Genomic DNA, 23047 nt, shown 5'->3' with positions numbered 1-23047 from the left:
TCAAAATTAGAACTGCGCACTTATCAGCTGGAATAGGACTGCCTGTGACTTGTCAGCTGTTCTGTGTGGCTTGAGATCAGGCTGCCTGAAAGAAGCTTTCTTCCATCGCTTTATAAGAGATTGTAAAGTCTTCCCTAGAGGCTCTGTTCAAGAATCCCCCACTGTTTTGAAGTAAAGTGGGTAATTATTAGAATGTACACACTTAGAAAATGATTCTGAAAAAACATTTTGGACCTCCTATGAGCAGAACATGTCTCTGTTTATCATTAAAGCTGTTCTACTTTTTTCCCCCCAGACCTCTGTGTAAGCCTGAAAAAAAAAATCCTGCTGCTTCAAAAGTTGAATCATTAAAGTTAACGCAATGTTTAAAGCAGTTGCAATTTTTATTCCAAGTCTGCTTTACAAGATGGGCTACTTTAATGACTGACAGGGAAGTGTGTTCATGCTGAATGTCTGAAGGACTTCTCTTTTTAATTTTTTTTTTGGAGCTCTAATAATAATAGCTCTAATAATTATGAAGGAGAGAGATTTTTAAGTTGGAACAATCATGTTTTAGAATAGTTTCTAGAGAATCTTGTTTGATACCATCCTAAAGGGCTTCCCAAGAAAAGGTATTTTTTTCTATATACTGAGATCTGTTTGTTGAACTTTGGTATGCTTTTAAGTTCTATTGCCTTTTGCTATATTTTTATTTAGGTTTTTATGTATATGTAGCAGAAGCTGCCCAGAAATGTTGTTATGGGATGGCATAACAAGTGTCATAAATAAATAATAATAAAATTTACTGGGAAACAAGTAGAATTCTATTGGATCTAGGCTGTTTCCAGATGAAGGCTCTTATCTTTACCAAGTTGTAGATTTTACTTGGAGGATACAGTCAAGACTGTAATGGTCTCTCCTTGTTATATCCGGTATGCCTGTTCTTCTTGGTACCAACCTGAGTAAGCCACTCAGAGGAATCTGCAGGATCTGATGCTTTCAATAAAATGATGCAATCAGCATTGTGCTGTCATAATGCAAACTCCACCCTTTGTGTATGTGCATGTGATATCACAATATACAAACAAAAGGGGGTGGGATTGTGTCTTGTGAGTACAATGCTGCTTTCATCATTTGCTCCCCTGAGCTGTCTTTGAACGTCTCTGGTTTCATCCACGCTGGTGGATCAAACATAATGTGAGGCTATGGTTTGAAGGAATATACTTGCAAGATGCCAAGTGGTGTGTTTTAGTCGCTCTCCTCTCTGAACTCTCCTTCTCCCATCATTCTCTGTAAAGGAACTCTCCCATAGGCATAATTTTCATTATCTTGGTATGAGTATAGGTGATCTCTGCCCCTTCCCCCAGGAAGAGGTTCATTTTTAAGAGGAATGCTTCTCCATTTCCATTCTTACTGGCTCTTTTGCTCACAGCAATGAAACACCATAGAGCCTTGGTGCTCTAAGGTAAAATTAGAAATTATGAAATCAGGCTATGTCAATAAAGTTTTAATGTCTTTTTCAGGAAAGCAAATATTGAATCAGAGGACTTTGTGAAAGACCATGAACTGTTGGTTTTGCTAGGCAGTCTACTGTGATAATTCTTCAGGTAAGACCAAAGTGTTTATTACTGGAGGAAGTGTTGGTCTCAAATTATGAAATTTCTGAAAAAAGAATGAAAGGGTAGACAGATCTCAGCTTCAAGAAATAACGTGTTATGCATGGTTGCTTCGAGATTCAATGTCATACTGATACACCTCTTGAGCCTAAGGATTATATTGAGTGATAAATTTATCAAGACTGTACTTTCAAAATAAGCTCATTCACACATTCAAGGTGGCATTCAACAGTGATAGGTCAGATGCGTGTATTGCTGCCTCATGAATTATTTGGCCTTCAGGTAGTGGCTGATTCATTACATGCAAGGTTTTTTTCCAGGCACTTTTCTGTATTCATGTTTTGCCTAACAATTGAGTGAATCACTCCCAGATAATCCTGTGAGCTTTCATGTAGATGCAAAATGCTTGCTACCTGCAAAATTTACTCTGTTAATCCAAAAGAAAAGGGGAAATATTAGAATTAGTCAAATATATTGATTGTTAAATGCTTTCAAACAAGAACATGCAATGTGTTAGGCAATCTGTTAATCTGAAGAAATGAAATTAATATTAAGTTTATACATTTCTTGTACACATACATTTCAGTATTGTGTTTCATAAATCAAAATACTTTTTTTACATTTTAGAACCCTTACTGTAGAATTTCGCAATTTGATGCAACTACTTTTTTTCATTCTTTTCTCTTTTTAGGAAGATTGCTTTGGAGAGGAAAGTTCGGAGAAAGAAGCAGGTATGTTTAATTCTTCTCATACTCTTTCCCCAACTGCTTTCCTGCAGGATTCCACTTGTATCTCAAAACTATAAACACACCACTTGGAATCTTGCAGGGATAAAAGCAGTGTGAAGAATGGTATGATTTACAATACATAGCTGAGTTGGTGGGGTGTGAATTAGACATCTTTTCACCCTTCCAACGCTGCTACTTCTCTGTCCAGTTTGTCACATTATGAATTATTATTTTGGTAGGTAGATAATAACACTGGATAGTAATGTGGTTAAGGCAACGGGCTAGAAACCAAGAGTCTGTGAGTTCTAGTCCTGCCTTAGGCATGAAAGCCAGCTGGGTGACCTTGGGCCAGTCACTCATTCTCAGTCCAACTCACCTCACAGGGTGGTTGTTGCGGGGAAAATAGGAGAAGGAAGGAGTATAAGGTATGTTCCCCGCTTTGAGTTGTTTATAAAAATAATAAAGGTGGGATAGAAAATAGATAAAAATTAAAAAATGTTCCATACATCTTTGAATTTAATGTGTAATTTGACTCTTTAAAATGGGATTTACAAGAGTTGGCATCCCAATGTTCTCCAAGGATTTTGGATTACAATTCCTATAATCTCATTAGCCATACTAGCTGGAGCTGATGAAATTTGAAACATTTGGAGGGCATTGAATTACCTGTCCCTATAGTAGACTAATGGAATAGACAAGTTTAAGGGAGTTCCAACTCCTGAAGAATAAATTAAATCTATTGGCATTTAAAACGTGAAATGGGAGGAACAGAGATGAGTTGAATCAAGAGAGAATTTACACTTAAAGGCTCAACGATGCAACAATCCACCTCCACTAATTTAAGGCATGATGATTGGATTATCAAACATCATTTAGTAACTTTATTTGTGTTAGCAATCAGCTATTCCAAATCAGTTTGTTACGGACTATAACAGTCAAAGTCTTGATATTTATATAGTCACTTTTTTGATGTTATAATATTTCTTTCCTTGAAGATTTTGAGGACTAGAAACATAATTATATAAACGTTTAGTTCATTAGGAGCCCTGTATGTTTAGTACAGGAAGAATAGCATCACATTTTTTCCCAATGAGATACTATTTTGACATTTTTTTCAAGGGAAGATTTCCTTTTCTTGGCTTCTTTTGTCCTTCATTAATCTCATCAAAGTAGATAGCAAGCCAATGAGTGCCCTTTCCATTATGCACTAGGGTATGGCTTTTATTCTTTGTCAGCAAAGAATTGTTGCTGAACTATGATTGTTGATGTGGAATTTCAGATTAGTTTTTTTCATTAAAGGTCCATATCTGAATTAATTTCCAAAAATTAAGATGGATTCATAAAGTTTTTAAAAATAATTTTATTGTGCTAAATCAATTAACAGCTGAAAAATATAAATGCATACAATAATATTAATGAACAATACATTGAAACCTTGATTTAACTGACCTCCAAATAGTGGACTTTGGAGGCAGTGGGTAGATGTCTGGTGCATCTGGAATAGTCTTGACCTAGCAGCTAAAATTACATTAATTTTAACCTTAATTTTATGACAGCTAAAGTGATTTGACGTTTGTGTAACGAGGTAAATTGTTGCAGTGATATATTTTGTATTTAACAGACATTCAGGAGTAACTGACAACTGCTGTCTACAAATGTTTGTTAAAATGAGCTTCACATTATAGAAGCAGTGCTAATTTCAAAATAATTATGTTAATAAAGAGAAAGAAAAGTTTAAGAAAAAATGTTCTGGAAAATTAAGTTACAAACAGATCAATACCAGAAATGTTGACCATATTGTTCCAAAGTCTTCTTCCTTGCCATTTGGCAAATATACAAAACAAGCAGAAAACTTATTCAGATGTTAATGTGCACAGACAATACAACAACAGTGTATTGCTGTAAATCAGGTACAGATTTCTCCTTCTACCATTGTTTAATAATTCTGTAAACTAGCTCTTTGCCCAAAGAATCCACAGTTTTTATCAAACCAAATCACATCTCATCAGCTCAACTATCTTCTGACCAACATACCTGTGAGAAGAGCCGAGTCTTAAGAACTTTCAGAAAGGCCAGAAGGATTGGGCCCAACCTAATTTTGGGTGGTGGGTGGAATGGGATTCCAAAAGGCAGGTGCTGCCACAGAGAAGGCACCTTTAATTGACAGGACCAGGAGCACATCCTTCCTGCCAGACCGGATGGGGTGAGTAAAAACAGCCAGAGAGAGGGATATCTTAGTCCCATCCCACAGAAGGCTTTTATGCAAAGCAGGATTCACAAAGAATATAATGAATTGTAGGTAAGGGAAGAAAGAATCCCTTTAACTCTTCTGTTTCACTGTAAGTTTTAGCATATGGAGAAAAGCAGAGAGGACCTGCATTCAGTAATCTTTGGTCTCATCTCTTGTCATTAGTTGATACCTGAACGTTGGAGGCACCAGAAGTCATGTCGGACTGGCTGCTAATTGGATTGTTTGTGGCATTGGTGGCGCTTCTGCTGCTGACACTCTTTGGCTTTGCTGTTTATTCGGGACTGTTCACAGAAGTAATCGTGAGTGCTGGTTTGCCCCCAATTGGCAACATCACTGTGGCATACAAATTCCAGGTGGGGCCTTATGGTGACTCTGGAAGGCTTTTTATGGACAGCTGCAGCGTTTCTCCAAGGCTCTCCTCCATCGCTGTCTACTATGACAACCCACACACGGTAGGTCACTTTTTGGTTTGTCAGACCTTTGCAGGAGGAGAACCATGTTAGTCTATGGTGGCAAAAAAATTCCAGAGGAGTCTGGTAGCACTTTTCTGACTAACAGATTTTAAGCTTTAAAATTCATCAGATGCATTGAGTAGCTAGGCTGAAAAGAAAGGTTGTTTCTGATGGCAAAGATCTGTCTCAGTTCATGATTCAAACAGATGTCCATTGTTACTGTTACTTGTACTTTATCCTCCCAACAGCCCTGTGAAGTAGATTAGGATGAGACAGAATGTCTGGGCTCCTCACTGAATTAGGGCATAATGTAGTTTGTGCCTTAACCACTACACCAAACTGGCTCTGATTCCATGGATACAGAGAACTTATTATTTGATATGTTAGTTTTGTTACAGAATATTTTAATGTTTTGAGAACTGTATTTATTTATTACAGAATGCAAGGTGGTGGCCCTTGGAAAACTGCAGACAATAATTAAGATATTTGGACTGTAGTCTTTGGCATAGCTTCAAATCTTCTCAGTTTTTATTCTGTATTTTCCTGAAGCTTCCAACTGATCTGTATCTCCTTTGCTTGATGTGCTATTCACCGACCAATGATACTGATAATTTTCAAAAATGATGTGCTATCAGGTGCTTACTAAGAAACAAAGGGAATGTTGGGGATGAAAGTTTGTCTCTAAGGTAAAAGACTTGTGTTGTGGGACTTGACTTGGTACATAAACACTAAAATGGATGTTTCTCCTAGCAGTGTTTCATAACTTCAGTTTGTATATCTTTTTTTTTAGGGGAAAAACATGTATCTACTTTAACTTCGTATGACTTTGAGATTCTGTAAAATCTCAAGGTGGAGTGCAATGGTTGTAAGCTAGTATTTTGAATATGATTAAGAAATCAGTCTGAACTGCCAAAGAATATGTAGATGCTTTGGAGCCTCTAGAAGTGCCCATGATAGGTGAGGGAATATTAGGTAGTAATGAAAGGCTTTATATGAAATTGTTACCCAATTTATCATCCATCAAATGGTAGAATTGGAGAAGCATGGGCCTTTCCCTCAGAATGTCTCTGACCCTGAAATAAGCAGAAAACCAGGGAATGTTCCAATATCAATCACAAGGAATAACAATATATTTTATATGGAACTTTAAGAAGAAGTAGGATGTGAGACACATCTGGGAGAAGAGGGTAGAGGTGAAAGGGAGCAAGACTTCTAGAAAAAATCCTCTAACACAATGCCTGCAGTCTTGGCTTCAAAAATTATGGCATAATTTATCATAGTATCCTTATGAGTATTGTGGGACTGAGCAAAATCTGATACAGCATGGGTGGAAAAATTATAAAAGAAATTGGTCAATAAATGTAGTACTTTAAAGACTTCCTCTTTAAAGTCTAGTGGGCTCCAGTAAACTCAAGTGTAAAATGGGTACTATTTGTAATATTTTAATGGATAGAAGATAGATGCGAGTACTGAATATGCACAAAACCAATTGAAGCCCAGATAATTATAGGTAAGGTGTTTACTTTATTACTATCAAGACAGAACTTAATTCTTGAAACATTTTCTTTCCATTAAAAATGCCACTATGATTGCTTTTATAGACTTAGATGTGTAATAGTAAAATGAAAGAAAATCAATTAATGTGAATTAGATTTCTAAGAACCAGTGTTCAGATATGGATAATTACATGTAAGAATGCCCTGGATAAATAATGGGAAAATTGAAAAAATGCACACTTGCCAAACTGCTGTAGTGGGAATATTTACCAGGTAGATAATGAGTGCAGTAATTCAAATTCCCATTATTTGGGAAAATTAAAGAACAACAAGAAAAAAAGAAAGTTTGCAATACTTTGAGAAGTCAATTTCTATAGTTTACAGATTAACATGCCACATTAATAATAAAAACATTTGTTTCTTTTTTTAAACATTCCACTGTATCAAAGCTCTGCAATCAGGCTGTCTAGACATTTAACTGTAGATGGAAATCCTTATGCGCTCTGAACCTTTCCCACCAATATAACACATAAGATTTCTGATTTAACACAGCATTATTTTTTTGGTTAATTTTACTTTCTATGGTTCTAAGTCAGACAGATTCATACATGGTTCTAAGAATGCTGTGAGCTGGAACTTTGCATTCAGATTCAAGAACTCAATGATTCACTTCCATTAATAGAGCAGTGTTCTCAACCTTACCAATTTTAACATATGTGGACTTCAACTCCCAGAATACTCCAGCCAGCCAGCTGACTAGGGAATTCTGGGTGTTGAAGTCCACACATCTTAAAGTTGCCAAGGTTGAAAAACACTGTAATAGAGCATCTCTAGGACACTGCTTGTTTACACATGCTAACAAATTACCAGAAGTAGTTTGTACTGTTGGATGTGGTATATTATAGAAATATTCAGTAATAAGTATGTATGATAAATTAGTGTTCTCCAACCTCTGATTAAACTGATTGTGATTTAACATAAACATTACCTGATATTTGACTTACATATTGCAGACCTGAGCTTCTATAGATATGTGCTGTTTTTTAATTCTAATTTTTATTAGTTTCTAGTCATTATGCCTTTGTGTGCATTTTGAAGTTGTATCCATCATCAGCTGCATTTATAGTTGAAGATTCTGTTTATGGTGGATTAATATATTTATGATACTCTATTGTGAGGAGAGGAAAAACTTTGGGCATTGTCAAGGAAAGTTTTCAAGAAGATATTTATGTTTCTACTTATGTGAATAAAATGAGTGGGAAGAGGTTTTAAAAACCTTTAATAGAAAAAGGTGGCTTGCTTAAGAGATCATAGATTTTTTCCTGCATGTTCTGTATTTTACAGAGTAAAACTTGTTGACATGCTAATTGTGTCATAAACAGTAGCAATTAGCCTTCTTACTTTGAAGTGTGTATTCCCAAGGTCGTCTATGAATACTGTTGCATTCCCTTCATCTTGGGACCAGGCCTCCTCCCTATTCTCCCAGGCACCAAGAACTATAATGAATCAGAGTTACTTTCACTGTGGGGCTTGTGTATCTTGCTTCAGTGTCCATCTTTTTCATCATAAAATGGTTTTCTTGATGTCTAATTGAGATTCACTCTTGAACTGAGATATGGCCAGGTTGAAAGAATAGTAGAACTAACTCTGTTTGTTTAGCTAGTTCTTTAATACTGAAAAAAGAAGAAACCTTCTCTCTTTTGATTGAATTTAAGTTGTAATTTGTAGGGGCTGCTATTTCAGGAATAAAAAGATAAAAATTTCGCCTTGAGCATATGCATATCCCTCAGGTGCTTTCCTAATTATGGACATTGTCATCATTGAAGAAAAATGTAGTGAGACTTGGATTGATCATTCTAAAATAATTTGATCCTGGCTTGGTTGGGCTATTGTCAAAACAATGCATTGTTGTCAAAATATTGTCAAAACAATGCCTTTTGGGGGAGATGGGCGGTAGCAAAATTTGAATTAATTTTATATATACATATATATATATAGTGAAACAGATACATGTGGTTACTTGTAGCATAACCATTTAGTATTGTATCACTTCAACAATTTTATATATATATATATATATATATATATATATATATATATATATATATATCTGGTGAAACAGATACATGTGCTTACTTGTAGCATAACCATTTAGTATTGCATCACTTCAACAATTTTATATATCTATATCTATATCTATATCTATATCTATCTATATATCTATCTATCTATCTGGTGAAACAGATACATGTGCTTACTTGTAGCATAACCATTTAGTATTGCATCACTTCAACCCCTGTAATCTCCTGAGCATCAGTAGTGTTGTAGAAACATGCCCCTCAGAAATCCTATCTATTAGGTTGGCTTGAATGTTTATGTTGATACATGGAACTAAGGGACAGGGTAATTGAATGGGCAGATAGAATAGGAGACAGTAATTAAAGGAATCAGTGCAGCTTATCCCAAACGGGAGCAATGCATTATTCAGTCTGAAGTATTTTCAAATACAGTGGGATGTATGTGTTCTAGATTTTTTGCTACTTTGCTTAAATGATACCTGCAGATACAGCACTCCTTAGATTTTCAAAAAATTTCTCCCTATATTTTTTAAATTATACATCCCATGGTTTAATTTTGCATTGATGTTTTATGAACAACCAGGAATTCCTAGCAGATTGCAGTACTATAGAAATTGAACACATGAATAATTTCTAAAGCTGAGAAGCAGTATATAGCGATTCCTTTGGGTACAGATATCTGGGTTTACATATCATGCTAAACTTTGGTGTGGTTTGTTTGATGTTGGCTTAATGTAATGTATGAACCCAACCATTACAGTTTACAAACCTTTGTTAATAATAATGATAGGCAATCTTTTGGAGGTGGGATGGCAGATTTTATTTGTTTATTTAATACATTTATATAGCTTCCCATTTACCAATAGAACTCTGGGTGGTGATAATAAATAAAACCATTAGGGGAGTGGAGGCTGCTCTGGGCAAGGCAGTGAGTGCTGTGTCATTGATTGTGAATATTTGGTAATTATGTTTTGATAGGGCTGCAAAAAAGGTGCTTGGGGTCAGGATCTCAGCTCCCCCCGCCCCGGTTATGGCTTAGAATATTAGCACCTAGGCAGTTGTAGCTTATTCAACAAAGCATTGTTAAAGCTTGATGTTGGTGGCGTGATGAGATTTCCTGAACCCAGACTAAGATACAGTGAGAGTAGAATTGGTCATAGAGTAGTTTGGGGTTTGAAATCTGTTGGTTTAGTAAGAATATTCTTCTATATTCTCTTTCTTGACAGTAAGCCACACTGAATTCAGTGGAACCCATTTTTAGAAGACATTATCAAATGTCACCACATATTTGTTTAAGTATTCATATTCACTTTGAAAAGGATATCAAGGAAAGTTCCTTTCTTTCTCTGTTTTCCTCTCCAGAGTTATAAAGAATATAAATAGCCTTACAGAGCCGTTGCTAACTAATTAATTCAACAGTTGGCTGTTTAAAACTCACTAATGCTCCTTCTAAAGAACTGCAATAATGGCTTTGGGCAGACACTTTAGTGAGAGAATTCCATAGCAAATGCCTTGAAAACAGGCCTGGCATCAGCACCGAATGTGCTTGGAATCTGCTGGATCCCAGCTGTTAGATAGGGCCCCTGTGGCACTGTCACCTGCCCTGGTGTTTGGTCTGCAAGATACAATTTCCGTTGTTCATCTTCTTCCCTGCTTGTTGTTTATTCGTTTAGTCGCTTCCGACTCTTCGTGACTTCATGGACCAGCCCACGCCAGAGCTTCCTGTCGGTCGTCAACACCCCCAGCTCCCCCAGGGACGAGTCCGTCACCTCTAGAATATCATCCATCCATCTTGCCCTTGGTCGGCCCCTCTTCCTTTTGCCTTCCACTCTCCCTACCATCAGCATCTTCTCCAGGGTGTCCTGTCTTCTCATTATGTGGCCAAAGTATTTCAGTTTTGCCTTTAATATCATTCCCTCAAGTGAACAGTCTGGCTTTATTTCCTGGAGGATCTTCCCTGCTAACTCAAAGCATTTAGTAAATGCTGCAAAAATGCCTAATTCATCAATCTTGAGTTCTAGAAAAAATATGGCTTTGGCATGAGCATTACATATGTTTACCGCCTTGAGTTGACTGTGTGTGTGTGTGTGTAATTTATGTGTGTATGTGTGTGTGTGTGTGTGTGTGTGTGTATATACACACATATATATATATAAATAAAGGTGGGGTAAAAATATAATAATGACAGCAGCTAAACAGTGGCAGATGAGCAGAGCTGAAGAAAAACCAAGATTCCCTCATCAGTAAATATTTTCCTGCTAGTATTTGAACTGTGGAAATGTAGTGCTGCTGGAGTGTGTGAGAGGTAGAGCTTTTTTATATACAAAGATTAAGTGAAGGATTAGTTACCCTGGCTGTATTTTCAAACCAACAATAACCAGCATGGGAATTAACTCCACACTGGTGGAGAAGCAAATATGCACAAAAATAACTAGGGCTACTGCTTGGAATTCCATTCTGGCAAGTTTCAAGTAAGCATTAGTGAATGAGTAAACACAAAAACATTTTTCTTTATGATTCAACTTACACTGAAAATACTCCAATAAGATGGATAGAACAAGATGGCCATCTGTATTTCCATGAACAGAAGAGTCTCATTTAACCTACAGAAATCTAGTTAGTAACAAATGTCATTCTGTCAGATCACTTGGTCCTTGATAGCTTTAGTATACAGATTAATAATAATAATAATAATAATAATAATAATAATAATAATAGATCCTTTGATACTTAGGAATCTTGTGCCTTCCTCCCCCTCCCCTCCCCTCCCATAAAGCTGCTTGCTTTATTTTTACCCTGCTTGTTCAGTTTGTCTTCATTTATTTCTGGCATAATACTTAAAAAAAATCTTAAGAGGTTTTTTCATGTATTACTATATATACATCTTATGGTGTGGTCCCAAACAGTTTCTTATTCTATTTAGAAACATTTGTACATTTTTAAAACGGGATCAACAAGTTTTAGTGATTTTACAATCACTCTAGTGTTGAAGCAAAAGGAGTAGGGAGATGCATCTCCCGGGGAGGAGTTAGTGAATCTTATAATATCATAATGACATGTAGATTTTAGATGCAGAAAACAAAATGCTCGTTATGAAATGCATTCATTTAAAAAAATTCCAAGGACTTTGCTTTCAAGATGCACAAAATATATGTGAAGCTCCAATTTAAAATAATTATTAATACTCTTGGCCAAAATCTTGTACAGAATACAAATATTTTGAGATTTTGCTGTTCTAACCTGGAATATTGTGAGATTTCTGGGAGAAAACTGGACAAGAGCTTTGAAATCTTTGAGGGATTTGATTTCATTTGATTTTGAGAGCACCAATATTTCAGGTGTGAATTTCTAGAATTCTTGTAAGATGCAGAGATCTTACAATATTTTTGCTCTTTAATTTTTAAACGATTTTTGCCACTTGTATCTGCAAAAGGCGAACTTTTTCCCAGCTGATATGTCACGGTGTGAAAGCCAGTGCCCACTAAAATCGTTGATTTTACTTGTGAAATGATATTTTATATTACTGTGCCATAGCCCTCTTTTTTTAATGTCAGATGTGTGTTGTATGGGGCAGCATGTGTTTTTCCCAACCATTTCTAAACATGAAAATGTAATATGCAGTTTGGAGGTGTAGAACCTTATAGCCATCGTGTGGTTCTATGAATTTTATTTGGCTTTCTAATAGATGTACTACAGTGTGTGGGGGCGTGTGGGGATGTGTGGCTCTGTGACCATCTGCCTGCCTGCCTATCAGAAGCTTATGTTAGATTAATAGGAATTGTTTCTTTCTAGGGGATCTGTAGTATAAGTGAATCAGATGAATAGCTTTTTCATCTTGACTAGCATCAACAAGCTCTAATGCCCAGGATCACGTATTTAGCAGATGAACCCTCTGGTTTCATTTCATCATGGCTGTGGGTTGATAGCTCATGCTTTCTAATAAATAGGTGAGAGCTCTTCACCTCTAGGATACTCCACAATATCGTTTGCAGACTATAGTATTAAGAGAAGCTGTATTAAGCTGTTTCTATTTCTGTCGATTTGCAGGGCAGATAGGAGGATATCCTTGGGGACATGATAGTACCATGAATACCATGAATTTGGGACTTCAGATGGAGATCTTCCTTTTTTTGCATACTACTGTAGATGACAGCAAAATTGCATTGAGTGCTGCTTCTTATTACAGTTATAAAGAGATAAGGGGAAAACAGTCTGCTAATTTATTTAAAGGAAGTTCATTCTGTCCCCAAGATTCAGATTTTCCATATTAGTTTCATTTCTGAAACAGTTCTGAGGTAGACGTGGTAATTACTGTGCAGTATCTTCTTTTTAGATCAGTGTTTGTCCAATGCTACCCACTAAACTAGGATTTGGTGCTAAGTGCTTCCAGCAGGAGATCAAATTGCTGATTTTCGCAGAAGGTTTCAGATATCTTATCTAATAAGATAACAACTCTCATATTTAAGTAGAGTGTGGTCATTCCTCATATTGGTAATTGGAGATTTCCAGTGATAAAAGAACCTCCAAATGATTGGTATCCTAAAGACCATGAGATTTACTTGATTTTCCCTTCCAAGATTGGAATCAAAGCTCCAATCTTAGCAGAAGAAATCCAGCATTGGATTCCCAGCAAGCCTGTTGACTGACTCTTTCTCAAGAAGAGCAATACTAATCATGGAAATTCCCCAAAGGAAACAGGGGTTGGGATAATCCTCTACCATGCCCTAAATATGTTATAAATGCAAATCAGAAACAAAGAGCATTCAGGAAGATATTGTGATACTCTGCAGATGCAGGACATTTGGTCTATCATGGTTTTCTGGCTTTAGCATAACATTGCTCTATCCATTGGGCAATGGATTCATGTTCTGTCTGTAGTTTGTAATCCTAACTTGACCTGTGCACATTACATTGCTCCATGCTAGACTTAAGAGCATTTCAAGGATATCTTTGCTTGAGAGTGGGATTTTGAAAAATCTTGTTGAGGAGCCTCAACTGTGCCTGGCATTTCCTTCTATAGTAGGTTATTGAATATGTTCTTTTGCTTTCTGATTTTTGGTTTCTTCAAGCAAATAATTCAAAGCTAATTTGGATGAAAGTGGAAAGTATCATTGTCTTCCATTAGGATACTTCTCTACCTTACTGCAAAGTATCATGACATATATTTGTATCCAAGATTTGAGTAAAACTGGTTTGTTTACTTTAAATATATTTAATTCCTAGAGCTAACTGAATAGCTTCCTAGGCTACTCAGGAAGAACTTAGTTTGACCTTGATCCGGCCAAACTTTTATGTATTATCTTTGACAAATCCTGGAGTAAAAGTGAAGTGTTAGATGACTGTAGGAGGGTAAATGTCTGTATATTTAAAAAGAGAAAAAGGAGGAATCAGAGAGCTATAATTTGACATGAGAACCCCAGAAGATTTGGGAACAGACCAAAAAGAGATTATTTTCAAATAGTATGGATCAATGTAGTAATGATCAGAAATGAGCATAGATTTGTCAAGTACAACCTAGACTTTTTGTTTTTCATCCTAGCATTTTCCCACAGGTGCAGGGTCTGCTTTTGGGATCAACAAATGCCACTTCACACAATCAAATGCAGCAACCAGGTCCAGCTGGATGATTTTCATGTCTGCGTTAATTATGTCCTGCCACCTTTGTTTTGGTCTTCCGTGTGGGCATTTGCCATTGATGTTAAAGTGGTAAACGGTGCGAGGTACTGTTCGTAGAACATGGCCATACCACTATAGGTGTTTTTCCTGAATTTTCTCTGTTATTGGTGCAACACCTATCTGCTGCCAGACTGTATCATTGCTGACGTGGTCAAGAAGGGAAACGCCTAATGACCAAAGGAGCATGCACATCTCCATGGCATGTAAAGGGCGCTCAACACTTTTGGTGGTTGGCCAGCATTCAGCACCATACAGTGCTACTGGACAGCCCATCATTTTATACACTTTCAATCTTAGGTGAATTGGCATACACCTATTGGAGAACACTCCAGTGATCTCCTTCCACTGCAGCCAAGTTGCATTTACCCTCGCGCACACTACCTCATTAATGCTGCTGTCACTTTGCAGATGGGATCCTAAGTAAGGGAAAGAGTTTGTTTTCACTAGATCTTAGCCGCTGACCTGGATGGTGGAGGTCCTCGGGCTAGTCTCTAGAAACTCACTTTTCCTGATTTTGAGGCACAAACCAAATTGGATCAGATGATTGTTCCATGTCTGGACACAGTGCTGGAGTTCTTTCCTGGTGATAGCTGCGAGCAAGACATCATCGGCGTAGAGCAAGGCTCGGGGGCACTGTAATGCAGGTCTTGCGTGATAGTATCCATGATAAGAATGAGCAGCAATGGCAATAATATCAAGCCAACTTTCACAGGAAAGCTGTCAGAAAGGCTGGCGGTGTATAATACTTGGCTGCTGGTATTAACACAAAGCATCTGGACCCATTTTATGAGTAGCTCGGGCACACCATGGTCATGTAGCACGTACCATATCAGCTGATGCAGAATATGGTCAAAAGCTTTTTCTAGGTCGAGTAAAGCCAAATGTAATGACTTCTTTTCTCTATGGTTTTCCATGAGCCAGCAAGCCACAAAATATGGCATCGGTGGTACTCAAGCCTTTGACAAAACTGCAGTGGTTGACACTGATTTCAGTGATGTCACAGAGGTGCTGGTTGAGGATCCGGTCAAAAATTTTCATTGTGTGCAATGGGAGGCGGATTGGTCAGTAGTTGGAGCTGTCTGCCGGGTTGCCTTTGTTCTTGAAGAGGGGAACTGTGGTACTCGTGACCCAATAAGCAGGCGTGTGGCCAGAGTCCACAATAGCACTGAAGAAGTTTGTCAGCCAGTCAGCTGCTATGCTGTAAAGTTCTTTCAACTTCTAGATATCTGCTGATAGATTGTCTGGGTCAGGTGCTTTCGAATTCTTCATGCTGCTGATAGCTTTGGTAACCTCTTCAGATGTAATGCGCAGGACTAGGCCAGAGTTAGGTGAGTCATCAGGAATTGGCAGGTGTGGCAATTCAACATTAGAGATTTTGTCAAAGTGCTGCTGCCAGCATTTCAGGATTTTGAGCTTAACCTGTAGTTGCCATCCATTTTTGTCCTTAACACACATGTAGTGTTCAATGTCTTTTGCCATCTGAGTGCACATTTTCGCTAGTTGATAGAAGTTTTTCTCACCTTCTTTTGTGTCCAGTTGTTCATATAAGTCCCAGTAGTGATTGGCTTTGGCCTCTGCGACAGCTTTCTTTGCCGTTCTTCTCACAGTGACATACTTTTACCAGTTTTCGTTGGTCTTCTGCACATACCAGTTCTTGTAAGCCACCTTCTTTTCATGTACTTTCTGCTGCATTTGCTCCATCCAGAGCCACACCTGCTTGTCAATTTGATGATGACCTGGTCTCACAGTGCCTAGGGTTATTCTCACAGCAGTGGTAATGGACTTGCAGAGAGCAGTCCACGTGGTGTCAGTTGAGCCTGTGGTAATTGGAGGAAATGTGACGTGGTTAATGATGGCCGCCTTGTGGTCTTGTAGCTTCCACCACTTGATTTTCTCTGGACCTGTCATGCTGCTGCCACTCTTTGCATGCTTGCTGATATGAATATCAGCAAGGAGCATCTTATGTTGTTGGGTGAGGCAATTGGATGGCATAACCTTTACATCCATGATAGTGGGGAAGTCACATTGCACGAGGACAAAATCAATCTGGCTATTGTGGTCGCCACTGGCATAGGTGACCAAGCGGCTGATGTGCTTTTTGAAAAACGTTTTGGTGATGATGAGGTCATTTGCTTCTAAAAAGTCCAAGACATCATTATTTTGCGTACCATGTCCACTGCCAGCATGACAATTGTAGCCTTCCTGCACATGTCTGACATGTCCGTTTAGGTTGCCGCAGAGAAGCAGCAAGTCTTCTTGCAGGCATGTAGATACACAATCTTGTAGTTCCTTCCAAAACTGTTCTTTCGGTTCTTTGTCACATCCAGTGTGTGAGGCATAGGCCGAGAAAACAAGAAAAAAGTGATAAAGGAGCATTTACATCTTTAGTTTAGCTTTCCCATCTACGTTTTAGATAGGGAGTCCCAAATGCTTGGCAGATTGTATTATTTGTAAGTTATATCTCTTAAGCATCAACCATGAAAAGTTTAACAGAAGCTCAGCACCATGCTAATGTAGCCAGTTTTTTTAAAAATAAGAATTGTATTAAGTTTTAGGCAAAGATAAAAGCTATGGAAAAACAAAAAAACTACAAAGGAAAAAAACCTAAAAAGGTGTGAAAACACAAGAGAAATTTTTTTCAAAGTTCCAAAGAAGTGTGACTTCCAACTTTTAACAGCAAGGATATACAAAAAATTTCCATAGTCAATCCCTTACTCTGTATTAAACCAAAACCACATTTATTTGTATAAATCATTCCACTTTGGCACATTATAAAAATTACTAAGTACAGTTACTCTCTCCCTTTATATTGAAATAAAGAAAAAAAATTCATATGAACCTCCTAAACAACTTCCCCCTCCCCAAAGATAACATCTATTTAATTATTCCCTTCCTACTATTCTATACATTTCTGTCCACTATAATAAAGATCAAACTAAAAAACACATAAATTGTCTGCCATTATACTTAGTAATACAACAGTTTTAATAATCTTAATCTTAATAAACCCAAAACCCTCCAAGTAGACATTTTTATACCTTATTAATCTTAATCCAAATCATTAAAGATAAATGAAATCAGCCAGACTGTAATGATTGCCCTAGCCCAAATACTCAGACTCACAAGAGGCTGCTGTATGAAATCTGATTTATTAAGGAACTAAAGGCAAATACAGAGAAAGGTGAGAATGAGCAAAAGCGCGCCAAATACAAACTTAAAACTCCTCCAGTGCACACGTATCCCGCCCCCGTTACATCAGCCCCGCCCGGTCCAGGTGCTAGCAGACGTCAGACGTGCTAGCCTGGGAAAGCAACCTTGAACATAACAGATAATAGGGAAACATTCCAAAGCGAAGCCAAGAGATAAGCAGTACCATCCTCCCATGAGAGATGAAACACGCAACCCATTAATGACATGAGAAACGTTACGATGGCTCGGAGGCATTGAAACGGCGAACATGACACAGACCTTAAAAACAATCCAGATAAATATTCTTCAACCCTTATCCCACTTCAGAATAAACCAGAGCATTTACATATCCCCACAATGTGCACAGAGCTTTTTTCTTAAAAAGATCAAACAGCCCACTGCCCCCCTCAAAAACTCTGATTTCTCTTCAGGAAACTTCCCATACATAATAACTGCTTCCTTTCCATGGCATTCCACCAGAGAATCAATTTCACTTGTGGCTTGCAACTTGCCCTTTCCATTTAATTTCTCCAACTCGACTATCCAATCTTCATCCAGCATTTCAATCGAAATCCCAATCTCACTCTTAAAGGAGACATCTCTGTCACTGTTAAAATCCTCAATTTCATCCGCGACATCCCCAACCAGATGACACATTTTAGACCTCATATTTTCCACAATGTCCTGAATGTCTTGCATACAAACTTGGTAGGAGTCAGAAAGAATCTGTTTAAAATCTTGGTGGAAGTCAGAGAAAACCTGTTTAAAATCCTCCATGTCTCACGCAGTAGATTATGGCGCCCCCTAGGAGCTTAACCAGTGAAAGTCGAAGATATGGAAGAGTTCCAGAATATGTTTACACAAGCGAAAGTGAGATATGCAGACAGTTCACCAGGGAAAGTAGAAGCAGAAAACTGAAGGCTCAAATCAGCTGATTCAATGTGTAGGGAAAAACCAGTATCTTCAAATTTAGTACAAAAATAATAACAGGGAGACAATTATTTACTCTCAATCCTCCCTAATATTTGGAGGGAAAACAAGGTCCAAAACTTAAAAAGAATTTTTAAAAAAAGTAATCCCAAAAATAATGATAAGCACCAAGAAAGCCACCTTCTCCTTGCTGTAGAAAGCCTCTTAGGGTATGCGTACTTAAAAGAAATATAAATTGGGTGATTTAGAAATGGGGTGGCTGTTCTTAGTGTCCCTTTAAGGCTACAGCGTGGCTTGGAAAATGGTGACGTCACCACCTCCCAGCTAACTCTTACCAGCTGAATGTGAATCACCGTTTGTGATCTTCTGGCTGCAAGCAGCTGTCCGGAGGACAGATGGGGTAATTCCAGGTGTTTTCCTTTTTTCTGGAAAACACTCCTAGGCTTCAGGAAAACCTGCCTGGGCCTGAAAAATTTGCCATGTTGTCAGCTCTGCCCACTGAGCCCGCAAGCACAGCTGTTCAGTCCGCCATGTCCCCACCATAGAAATGCTTCAGCGTGTAGCCAATTTGTATGGAAAGGCAACCTAGGCTGAGTCATTCCATCAAGGCCTCATTTGACTACCTTGAAAATATGGAACTAAAAGGCCTTTCTGTTCTGGCAGCATTGCCATGATCTAATTAATTAATTGACTGATAACCTGTTGTGTCCTTTAAGAAAAGGAAATATGTTTGCCAAGCTAGTTAGATATAAAACACTTTGTCTGTACAAGCCTTTGGAAAAATTGTGTATGTATGTATACACAAACACATACACAGTGCTCACAAAATTGGAATCTCTGAACATCTCATTGTCCTCATGAAAACTTATAGACAGGTCAGAAAGCCACAGTATGGACAGAACAGGGTGAAACAGACTGGCTCCAGGCTGGCAAAGGAGTGAGACAAGGCTGTATACTCTTCTTTTTATTCAACCTTTATGCTGAATATATATTAAGGGAAGCTGGATTGGAAAAAGATGAGCATGCTTTTAAAATCGGAGGAAGAAACATCAATAACCTGTGCTATGCTGAGGACACTACACTAATAGCCAAAAATGCAAAGGATCTGCAAGGTCTAGTAATAAAACTGAAGGAGCACAGTGACTGAATTAAATATAAAGAAGGCCACAGTAATAACAACAGGTAGAACAACCAGCCTTAGAATTGATAATGAAGATATTGAAGTGGTGGGTAGCTTCTGCCTTTTAGGATCAATCATCAACAGTAAAGGAAGAAGCAGTCAAGAAATACGCTGCAGACTAGCACTTGGTAGAGCAGCCATGAAGGTCTCAGAACTGTGCAAGCCATGGTATTCCCTGTTTCACCTATGGATGGGAGAGTATTAATGCTTTGAACTTCGGCATTGGAGAAGACTCCTGAGAATACCGTGGATAGCCAAGGAAACAAACAAATGTATCACTGAACAAATCAGTCCAGAGTCCTCACTTGAGGCCAAGCAAAAACTATTATACTTTGGAGACATGCAAAGACCCAGCTCTCTGGAAAAGGCTCTGATGCCGGGAAAAGTGGAAGGAAAGATAAGAAGAGGACAACCAGCAGCAAGATGGATGGACTCAGTTACAGTGGCGATGAGCGCACTGTTAGAAGAGCTTAAGGGCCAGGTTAAGGACAGATCATCGTGGAGAAAATCTATCTATGTGGTCGCTAAGAGTTGACAGCCTGATGGCATGTACTCAGTCAATACACACACACACACCCTGTTACATTTTGAAAATGACAGTCCCTGATTATTTTATCAGGTGGTGTAGTGGTTAAAGTATTGGACTAGGAGGGAGAGACTCAGATTCTAATCCACCCTCACCCTGGAGGCTTTAGGCCATCATTTTCTCTCAGCTCAACCTACCTTGCAGAGTTGTTGTGAGAAAAATAGGAGACAGTGTTTTGTATACCATCTTGAACTCCTGAAGGAAAGGTGGGATATAAATTTAATTCACACATACATAAGAATTTTACAAGAAAGGGATTTGTCCCTGCATATGTGTGCAAGTTCCTGAAAGTGATTGCTAGGAAAATGTGACTGTCTCTCTGCCTGTACTGAACAAGAGGGCAGGGCTGGAAGAAAGCAAGAAAGAGACTCTGCAGAATTTGAAATCAGCCAGTGGAAACCTGTCATTAGCCATCTGTGTTAAATTCTGTTGCAGGCTTCTGCATTTTCAACACAAACGCCAACATTCCTGATGGCTGCTGGATGTGAGTGGAGCTGCTGGAATATTTGAATCCTTGCATTAAAGAGCTTATTCTTGGGACTTGCAGGTTGCTGTTGGGAAACACTCTTTCAATGAAATTTGTCATGCTTTGCTAGGCAGCAAAAGGAGTTCTTCCCAAAGCCGTCTGATCATATATAGAACAGTTTCTAGAACAAACTTCAAATAAAAGGCATGCAAACAGCTGTGATCCAGTGGATGGCGTTATGTTTTTGATCTTGAAAAGGCTGGCTTAGCCATAGACTCTAGGCACATCATTCTCTCTTGGCTCTAATTTTCAGCCTGTAAAGTGGGAATAAAAAGTGTATTATGTACAAGGGTAAGATACAATGCACTGTTCATTTGGCAAATAACTAATATTGTGTTTTTAAAATTAGAATTTGGGGGTTTCAGTGAGACATGCCTATTTTACTTTTGAACAGATTTGACTCACTGTTAGGAACTGCATCAAACCAAGCTGCTGTGAATATTTTTTAAAAAATCAAGTTGGTTTAGAGCTTTTGCATATCCAGTGTCAGTTAAAGGGGACAAAATTTTGTCATGCCACGTAGTTCCGAACAGGGATTAATACTGAAAAAGGCATTCCATGTTAGCAGGTAGAATGGAGCTGAAGATGGGAGTGAATAGTCTGACAAACCTATGTGGAAGATCTAGATTACTAATAGATTGGAGTGATATGCTTTAGCAACATATTCTTCTGACCCTGAAAGGCTTTATAGGGCTTTCAAACAACTAAAAGCTGGACTGAAATTCATCTGAAATATCCTTAGATCAGACCACATGGATTGCATTGTTTCTGAGGCCTTATTTATCTTGAGCCAATGGAAACCTTGATTCATGATTAGTGTGGAATTGTGGATTAATACCTAAGTCAGGAAAATTTAGAATAGAATTTATAGGAAGAGGGATCTCTCACCTTCATTTCAGCAGAGACTTGGTTCATGCCAATACAGAGGAAACCATATTTTATAGTAGTACTTGAGTAGGAAACTGTATCTATGCACCTTTTCTTCCTATGGCTGCAAATTCATGTTCTTGCCATTGCTGAACGTACTCCTTTTAAAACTGAAGGAGAAAATGTATACAGCTCTAAAGGATAGGTGTATATTTTCTCAAAAGTTGTTTCATGTATTTGTGAGTATTAATCATATGATTTTTCTCTATTTCCTATGCCATGCTAGAAACCCTGCTGGTGAAAAATCACTTCATGATGTAAGATGTAGTGGGTCCATGGACTGGAAAATTGGAACCAGACAGAAAATTGGTAGTTTTTCTCAACTCGGATATAGTCCTGATGCCACCATTTTCCAGTAAGTTTGAGTCTGACTGTCAGGCAGGTTAACTCATGAATATGATTGACTATTTAAGGGCACCTTAAAAGGAGTTAATGATAGCATTGTGAAGAAATCTTGAATAGGTCTTCCCCTACCAGCATAGTTGTTCAAGTTACTCCATCTGAGAATTCTGGGTGTTACAGTTCCAATGTATTTGGAAGGCCTCAGGTCAGAAAAGACTGGCCTGGTCTATAGCTTTGTGTCTTCTATTGAAATCTTCCTCAACTTCAGATGTCTAAACTTCAAATATGAGTTAGAAGTTCACAGATACTATGCTATTGCAGAGAATTTTAGAAGTTGAAGTCAACATGTCTGGAAAGTGTCTAGGTTTGGAAGTCTGTTTGCTTTCTTAGGGTGGATTGGAGCATTATTGACAACATTTGCCAGGAACAGTTTTATAGCTACAATTTTCCCAAAACTGAAAACTATTTTTAAGCAACCGGATTTAGGGCTCATCTTCACGTCTCACCTATTGTATGAAGACACCTTGCTAACAATTTCTAAGGGATATGAGCATAACCTTTGTCTTACCCCAAACATAGTGTGGAGGCATCCTGAGGCTGTTTCCTCTCTTCTCCCAATACAAATCTTGCCATATAAACAGTCTACAACACTTGGTAATGATGCTGGCAATGATACAACTGGGGACAAGGATCTGTTCAGCTCCTTATAACTGCTTAAATCTGCTGCAGACATGCCTTCTCCCCATTCATTTTGTGTGCCACTTGTACTCTTTCCTGAAATAGGAAGCATTGCTCACAGTTCCTCATGCTTTTGTCACCCCCCATCTTTTAGGACCCAGAAACCATGCCTTTTCTGTCATAGTACTTGCCGTCTGGAACACCCTACCACTCAGCATTAGATTAGTCCTGACCTGATGGCCTAGTGGAAATCCCTTAAGACCTGGCTATTTTCCCAGGCGTGGGATATGGGAGGTTAGTTGAACCCAGATGGATTGGTTGCTGGTTGCCTTGGTGGCCATAGGATGTTTGTTTTTATCTTTGATTATTATTTTTAAGGCGTGCTTAAAAATGTGTTAGCCTTCCAGAGTCAT

The 23047-nt window shown here is 38.1% G+C and overlaps 1 protein-coding gene across 1 annotated transcript in view; it reads left to right on the top strand.

Annotated features, from left to right (window-relative positions):
* TEX264 (testis expressed 264, ER-phagy receptor) overlaps positions 1–23047 on the top strand; it is a 184932-nt gene that overhangs the window by 6653 nt on the left and 155232 nt on the right. The window contains exons 2-4 of the mRNA XM_063291934.1: positions 1503–1586; positions 2287–2326; positions 4737–5026. Coding sequence (XP_063148004.1) covers positions 4769–5026 — 258 coding nt within the window. The 5' untranslated portion in view covers positions 1503–1586; positions 2287–2326; positions 4737–4768. The remainder of the gene's footprint in view (positions 1–1502; positions 1587–2286; positions 2327–4736; positions 5027–23047) is intronic.

The sequence above is a fragment of the Candoia aspera genome, chromosome 2 (genome assembly GCF_035149785.1).
Source record: "Candoia aspera isolate rCanAsp1 chromosome 2, rCanAsp1.hap2, whole genome shotgun sequence".
Classification (NCBI taxonomy): Eukaryota; Metazoa; Chordata; class Lepidosauria; order Squamata; family Boidae; genus Candoia; species Candoia aspera.
The sequence above is the reverse complement of the archived record's forward strand: the minus strand, read 5'-3'. Positions and strand labels throughout refer to the sequence as shown.